General features: G+C 35.6%; 1 protein-coding gene across 1 annotated transcript; it reads left to right on the top strand.

Annotated features, from left to right (window-relative positions):
- Positions 1 to 3852: 3852 nt before the first annotated feature.
- On the top strand, positions 3853 to 7815 carry LOC134279210 (atrial natriuretic peptide receptor 1-like; the record flags this gene model as incomplete). Its single annotated transcript, XM_062761557.1, has 5 exons — positions 3853 to 4048; positions 4198 to 4350; positions 6889 to 6987; positions 7419 to 7510; positions 7629 to 7815. Coding segments are annotated over 5 exons (648 nt in total), but the record flags the coding sequence as incomplete, so codon positions are not given.
- Positions 7816 to 8668: the final 853 nt, after the last annotated feature.

Here is an 8668-nt window from a genome sequence, read left to right as displayed (position 1 = left end):
CATGGATGATGGATAGGGATGTACACTACCAGACTTGCTTCGGATGCTGGATCTGACCTACATTTTCTAGATGAGTGACCAGGTTAGAGTTTTTGGAGCAGGTCCATTCACAAGATGAGTGACCAGGTTAAAGTTTTTGGAGCAGGTTCATTCCCAAGTAACTATAAGCCCTACCCAGACCAAACTTGCATGGATGATGCATCTAGGGATGGACACTACCAGACTTTCTTCGGATGCTAGATCTGACCTACATTTTCCAGATGAGTGACCAGGTTAATGTTTTTGGAGCAGGTCCATTCCCAAGGAACTATAAGCCCTACCAAAACCAAACTTGCATGGATGATGCATTTAGGGATGGACACTACCAGACTTGCTTCGGATGCTGGATCTGACCTATATTTTCCCAAGGAATTATAAGACCTACCCGAACCAAACTTGCATGGATGATGCATCTAGGGATGGACACTACCAGACTTGCTTCGGATGCTGGATCTGACCTATATTTTCCATACAAGAGTCCAGGTTAAAAGTTTTGGGAACAGATTAATCCCAATGAACTTGAACCTTGATATCTGCAGTATTAACAAATTGATGAATATTTGTTTACACTATACATGTTTTTCACGCTACATGAGTAGAAATGTGTATATGCCCTGTAAGAGGTTAAACACAACTTGCAAGAATATTGTTGTTGGGATAAATACTAGATATTAAGAAAATATGATGTGAGATTTGCATTACTTACACTGATAACATTCGTCGAGGTGAGCTTCGTAATCTTTGATTACCTATGTTCTTTCATTTATCATGGAACCTCCTATTGTTTATTTTAGTCTATTAGTGATTTTAGACCTTTGGGCCTATTATTTGTCATGGAAGCTCCTATTGTTTGTTTTTATACCCCCCGCAAACGAAGTTTGAGGGGTATATAGGAATCACCATGTCCGTCTGTCTAGCTGTCCGTCCGTCCGTCTGTCTGTGCAAACATGTGCGGTCCATATCTTTCTTACGGAGGAACATTAGAATCTACTACTCCACACAAAGATTACCCATGACCTAAGGGTGTGTTATGACTTTGACCCAAGGACATTTGAGGAAGTTCAAGGTCACTGGAAGAAAAAAAATCATAATTCGTGTCCGGTCCATATCTTTCTTATGGATAAACTTGGTAGGTTCTAATTTCACACATTTTCACACAGATTGCCCATGACCTAAGGGTGTGTCATGACCTTGATCCTAGGTCATTTGGGGAAGTTCAAGGTCACTGGAAGAAAAAAATCATAATTCGTGTCCGGTCCATATCTTTCTTATGGATAAACTTGGTAGGTTCTTATTTCACACAAAGATTGCACATGACCTAAGGGTGTGTCATGACATTGACCCAGGTTATTTGGGGAAGTTCAAGGTCACTAGAAGAAAAATTTCATAATTCATGTCTGGTCCATATCTTTCTTATGGATAAACTTGGTAGGTTCTAATTTCACACAAAGATTGCTTATAACCTAAAGGTGTGTCATGACTTTGACCCAAGGTCATTTGAGGAAGTTCAAGGTCACTGGAAGAAAAATTTCATAATTCGTGTCCGGTCCATATCTTTCTTATGGATAAACTCGGTAGGTTCTAATTTCACACAAAGATTCCGTAAGGGTGTTTCATGACCTTGAACCAAGGTCATTTGGGGAAGTTCAAAGTCACTAGAAGAAAAATTTCATAATTCGTGTCCGGTCCATATCTTTCTTATGGATAAACTTGGTAGGTTCTTATTTCACACAAAGATTGCTTATAACCTAAGGATGTGTCATGACCTTGACCCAAGGTCATTTGGGAAAGTTCAAGGTCACTGGAAGAAAAATTTCATAATTTTTGTCCGGTCCATATCTTTCTTATGCATAAACTTGGTAGGTTCTCATTTCACACAAAGATTCCTCCACACCTAAGGATGTATCGTGTTCTTGGGTCAAGGTCAGTTGGGGAAGTTCAAGGTCACTGGAAGAAAAATTTTATAATTTGTGTCCGGTCCATATCTTTCTTTATTATGGAAAAACTTGAATCTACTACTTCACACAAACATTGCTTATGACCTGAGGTTATGTCATGACTTTGAACCAAGGTCATTTATGCAAGTTCAAGGTCACTGACAGAAAAAGTCCATAATTCGTGACTGGTCCGTATATTGAGTCTATTTTTAGCTCTACTGGTCAGAGACCAGAAGAGCTTATGCGATAGTAATGCGTCCGTCGTCCGTCCGTCTGTCTGTAAACAATCTTTCAAAATGCTACTCCTCCTACAGTTTTGGTCTGATTTCAATATAACTTGGCACACAAGTAGACTACACTAAGATACATTATTCTGTGTATCGGTTTTTGATTTCGATTAACGGTGTTGCCGATGTTACTAAAAATAGAAATTTCTGTGAACAATCTTTCAAAATGCTACTCCTCCTACAGTTTTGGTCTGATTTCAATATAACTTGGCATACAAGTAGACTACACTAAGATACATAATTCTGTATATCAGTTTTTGATTTCTATGAACGGTGTTGCCGTGGTTACTAAAAATAGAAATTTCTGTGAAATTCTTTCAAAATGCTACTCCTCCTACAGTTTTGGTCTGATTTCAATATAACTTAGCACACAAGTAGACTACACTAAGATACATAATTCTATGTATCGGTTTTTGATTTCAATGAACGGTGTTGCTATTGTTACTAAAAATAGAAATTTCTATGAAATTCTTCCAAAATGCTACTCCTCCTACAGTTTTAGTCTGATTTCAATATAACTTGGCACACAAGTAGACTACAGTAAGATACATAATTCTATATATCGGTTTTTGATTTCAATAAAAGATGTTGCCATGGTAACTAAAAATAGAAATTTCTGTTAAAAACTCTCAAAATGCTACTCCTCCTACAGTTTTGGTCTGATTTCAATATAACTTGGCACACAAGTAGACTACACTAAGATACATAATTCTGTGTATCGGTTTTTGATTTCGATTAACGGTGTTGCCGTTGTTACTAAAAATAGAAATTTCTTTGAAATTCTTTCAAAATGCTACTCCTCCTACAGTTTTGGTCTGATTTCAATATAACTTGGCATACAAGTAGACTACACTAAGATACATAATTCTATATCAGTTTTTGATTTCGATGAACGGTGTTGCTGTTGTTACTAAAAATAGAAATTTCTGTGAAATTCTTTCAAAATGCTACTCCTCCTACAGTTTTGGTCTGATTTCAATATAACTTTGCACACAAGTAGACTACACTAAGATACATAATTCTGTATGTCGGTTTTTGATTTCGATTAACGGTGTTGCCATGGTAACTAAAAATAGAAATTTCTGTTAAAAACTCTCAAAATGCCACTCCTCTTGCAGTTTAAGTGTGATTATAATATAATGTGGCATGCAAGTAGACTACACTAAGTACATAAAGAGACTTAATCAAGGATCATTATTCTTTTTATTGCTGTGGTAAAGTTTCAATTCCCAACTGCTTAAGAACTTTTCTCTTCCTTTGCTATAAGTACAAACCAGTAGAGCTTCAGTCTCGACAGAGACTTCTGGTTTTAAGGCTGCAATTACATTTGCACTAAAAATGTTTTAGCATTTCTCTCTTCTCTTAGATCCATAAAATATATATGATTTAGCACTTCTGAAAAACCCAGCGGGGGTATTTTGTCCCGTTTGGACAGTTCTAGTTATATTAGTGATTTTAGGCCTTTGGGTCTGTTATTTGTCATGAAACCTCCTATTGTTTGTTTTTGTCTATTAGTAATTTTAGACCTTTCGGTCTGTTATTTGTCATGGAACCTCCTATTGTTTGTTTTTGTCTATTAGTAATTTTAGACCTTTCGGTCTGTTATTGACTCAGAAGCTCCTATAGTTTGTTTTTTGTCTTACAGTGACTTGGTAGGTTTTACAGCCATCGCTCGTGACAGTACGCCGTTCCAGGTCGTCACACTTCTCAATGATCTCTATACTTGTTTTGATGCTATTTTGGACCACTATGATGTGTACAAAGTAGAGACCATTGGTGATGCATGTAAGTTTCCCACAAAGAATTTTCTTTACAAATTGAAGATATATTCTGTTTTATAATTGATTATTTCTTTCTCAGAAACCTTAAGTAGAGACTGCCAGTTGTGAGAAGTTTTTTAAATGATTGTTGATTTGTTTGAGGGACTTTTATAGATATGGTTGTCAGTGGTTTACCAATCAGAAATGGTAATCTTCATGCTGGAGAGATTGCTACAATGTCCCTAGAACTACTCTCTGCTGTACTGACTTTTAAGATCAGGCACATGCCAGAGAAGTTCCTGCAGCTACGATGTGGAATGCATTCAGGTAAGACCAGTCCAGTGGGGTTTTTTATAATTATTTTGTCTCACTGTCTGAATACGTTGTATTTCCATTAGTGAACTCTTCAGAATTAGAGGCGCGTTTGGTCGTCTGACCGGGACAGCATGGCGTTGCGGATAATAAAAATCATGTCAGTCTCAATCCACTTTTAAATGTTAAGTGCATTTGACATTCTAACTGAAGAATTGAATAACTAAAAGACATATATGTAAGAGAGCGAAAACCCTAACTTTATCGCCCATTAATAAAATACACGACGTTTCCGAGGTATGTGTATTGTCTTTAAATGTACCTTTTCGATAAATAGATACACACGATCACCAATAGATGTAAATTAATATTCTTGTCATCTCTACTCTTGATTAAAATGAAGTCCACAACAATAAAATATTTCATATGCATTTTGTTAGGATTTGTTCATCGACTTTCAACATGTTGTTTACATGTTTATGTTACGTATGTCCCAGAAATCCCGCGAGATTTGTACATTCTCCGACTTTTTCACAAAAGAGCGCACTATGAACTATAACTCTTCACTAGTGGAAATAGAACGTATTGTTTTCATCTTGGAAAAGGACACCTTAGTTTGTTCAAGTAAAGGGCATATGGTAATTTTAGAGTTATTACTAGAACAGTAAACAAGTTCAAAGAACTATAGCAATTAACATTTGTGTGGTTTATGTAAACTTTTTAGGTCACCTGAGTAAACTCAGGTGACCTATTGCTATCTGTTTTCGTCCGTCGTCATGCGTTAACATTTGAACATTTTCAGCTTCTTCTCTGAAATCACTCAACCAATTTCAACCAAATTTGGCATATAGCATCTATAGGTGAAGGGGAACAAAAATTGTGAATTTCATGGTCCCCGCCCCCCTGGGGCCTGGGGGGGTGGGGCAAAAACCACTAAAATTAGTGCAATCTTTAAAAATCTTCTTCTTTACTCCTGGACATCAAGCAGTCAAACTGTTGGTATGATTGTAATCAGCATTAAGTCTTATACCAAAATTGTGAAATTCATGGCCCCAGGGTCAGGGGTTCTAGTGCTAGGGCAGGGCTAAATAGGTTATATAGTGAAAATGCATTATATCTTTGAAATTCTTCTTTTCTGCTCCTGGGCATTAAATAAACTAACCAATTGCATACTTGAGTTGAAAATGACTGCCTCTTCCAAAATTTTGAATTTAATGACCCAAGGGTCAGGGGTTCTAGTGCTAGGGCGGGGCCATATAGATTATTGTAGTGAAATTGCAATAATTCTTTGATGTTCTTTTCTGTTTGTGGATATTAAATAAACTAACCAAGTGCATAGTTATGTTGAATAAGGCTGCCTCTTCTAAAATTGTGAATCTAATGGCCCCAGGGTCAGGGGTTCTAGTGGCAGGGCGGGGCTATATAGATTATATAGTGAAAATGCATTATTTCTTTGAAAATCTTCTTCTCTGCTCCTGGGTATTAAATAAACTAACTAAGTACATAGTTATGATGAGTAAGAGTGACTCTTCCACAATTGTGAATTTTATGGCCCCAGGGTCAGCGGTTCTGGTGTTAGGGCGGGGATCTATTGTTTATATAATGAAAATGCATAAACTCTTTAAAAATCTTCTTTTCTGCACCTGGGTATTAAACCAATGAACTATATACATAGTTATGAGGAGGAAGGATGCGTCTTTGAGATTTGTGAATTTCAGGGCCCCTGGGTCAGGGATTCTTGTGTTAGGGTGTGGCTCTAATGTTTATATAGTGAAAATGCATAAATTTTTTGAAAATCTTTTCCTTTGATCCTGGGTATTATGGCAATGATCTTAGTATATATTTATGACGAAGAACGCTGCTTCTTCCAAAAATGCTTAATTTCCTGGCCCCTGGGACAGAGGTACTTGGCTGGGGGGGGGGGGGTCTGAAAATGATTTAATGCTTTGAAATCTGCACTTTGGTATTAACAACATAATGAAATAGAATTTATAAAATTTCCAACATTTTGAAAGATATGGCCCCAGGGTCAGTGGTTCCTGTGGGATGGGATGAACAACTGATAATGATAAAGTGGAAATGCATTTTCTCTTTGTTACTGTGATCTTCATGTACCTCTGGGTATTACTAACCAAAGTAAGTATGCTGAGTGCATAATTATGATAAGCAATATTGGTGCCTCTTTCAAAATTGTTAATTTCATGGCTTCTAGATTAAAACATGAATCAAATTCAATTGTTGGAAAGTTGTTGCATGATACTCAGGTGACCTATAAGGCCCATGGGCCTCTTGTTTAGAATATGTGCCATAACTCAAGAAGCCCCTGACCAATTTTTGTCAAATTTGTCAGAGAGCATCCTTGGCCAAAGGGCTCTTGTTTATATTAAAATTGGGGATGTGAACCAACATGATAAAACATCAAGGGGAGATAATTAGGAAAATAAAATCAAAAGTGCATATTTAAGGTATCAAAACCTGTTGTATAAGTGTGGTGATCCTTGTATAAGAGTGGTGACCTCTTGTATAAGTGTGGTGATTTCTTTATAATTACAGGCCCATGTGTTGCTGGAGTGGTCGGACTTAAGATGCCGCGGTATTGTCTGTTTGGGGACACAGTTAACACAGCATCAAGAATGGAATCCAGCTCAGTCGGTGAGTGTGTGAATTACAGACTATCTCTTTATTTAATGAATTTGGTAAGGTTTAAGATTTACACATTTGTTGAGATGTAATATTGTTAAAAGATGTCTTATCACAAAAAACTTTCAAAATATTTCAGTTATATTTTAGAGGTAAATTTGTGGATAAGAAATACCTTTGATCCCCCCCCCCCCACACACACACACCCACTACTGAAATTTGTGTCACTTTATTCAGGGATTTAGTCCTAGATGAAGCCATGAAACTCATGAAACTGTCAATCCTCTTCTGCCTCATGTTAAATAATGAATTCTAGATAAATGTATATTCAAATATTGAGTAGTGTTGTCCAATAGTAATTTTACATCTTGGTTTATATACCTTTGCGGAGTGAGACAGAATTGTGAAGCTTGTATATAAGTGATATTTTCGTTGTTTGACAGCTCTGAGAGCCCACATGAGTCAGAGTACAGCCACCATTTTAGAAGAGTTGGGAGGGTATCATCTGGAGTGTAGAGGAGAGAGAGAAGTCAAGGTAGGACTAATATCCTCTGCAAGCAGAAATAGATTGTCAGTTTTTTCTCAAGAATTGTTTATGTGGACAATTTCATATCTTAAATCCAATAGTAAAGTTAAATTCAAATTCATTACAGGGAAAAGGAATAATGAAAACCTATTGGTTAAATGGAAAAGATGGATTTGATAAAGCATTACCAGGGAGAGAGCTAGCAGTCTCACTATCTCAACACGAGTTCAAGTAGACTTAACAATGGATCGAAGCTAGTGTATTAACTTCTGATGGAATGGAAGAAATATTTGGCCGGCTGTAAAGAAATCCCCTGATAAGCATGAAGAAACAATTAGGAGAATTAGACATGAGGAAAAGATAACTTGTTTTATTTAGAGAAAGTAACTTATAGTACAACAAGTTGAAAAGCCTCATATAATTTATGCAAAGTAAACAAGTTCAGACTTTTTGGTGCTAGAACTATCATATTTAACCTGATTTTTTATGAAACTTAATAGACAACTTTCATATTCTTAAGAGATTTCCCTTTTTGGGGTATTAACAGTCATTTTTCTCACCTTGTTAAATGTTCAACAGTGAAATACTGCATTTTATTAATTCATTTAATAAAAGTGAAATTAATTTTTTTTCATTTTATATCTCACCTTGTTAAATGTTCAACAGGGAAATACTGCATTTTATTCATTTAATAAAAGTGAAATTAATTTTTTCACTTTATATCTCACCTTGTTAAATGTTCAACAGTGAAATACTGTAATTTATTCATTTGATAAAAGTGAAATTAATATTTTCACTTGATATCTGACCTTGTTAAATGTTCAGCAGTGAAATACTGTAATTTATTCATTTAATAAAAGTGAAAATATTTTCACTTTATATCTGACCTTGTTAAATGTTCAACAGTGAAATACTGTAATTTATTCTGACATTTAATGAAAGTGAAATTGATATTTTCACTTGATATCTGACCTTGTTAAATGTTCAACAGTGAAATACTGTAATTTATTCATTTAATAAAAGTGAAATTAATATTTTCACTTTTTATCTCACTTAGTGAAATGTTCAACAATGAAATACTGTAACTTATTCATTTAAAAAAGTGAAATTAATATTTTCACTGTTTATTTGTATGAGTGAGAGAAAAAAATCTCAATTATTTTTCCA

The sequence above is a fragment of the Saccostrea cucullata genome, unplaced genomic scaffold, assembly GCF_032062105.1.
Source record: "Saccostrea cucullata isolate Sc308-1 unplaced genomic scaffold, CSIRO_AGI_Scuc_v1 ctg6438, whole genome shotgun sequence".
Classification (NCBI taxonomy): Eukaryota; Metazoa; Mollusca; class Bivalvia; order Ostreida; family Ostreidae; genus Saccostrea; species Saccostrea cuccullata.
Note: the sequence above shows the minus strand (reverse complement) of the source record. Positions and strands in the feature narration are given on the sequence as shown.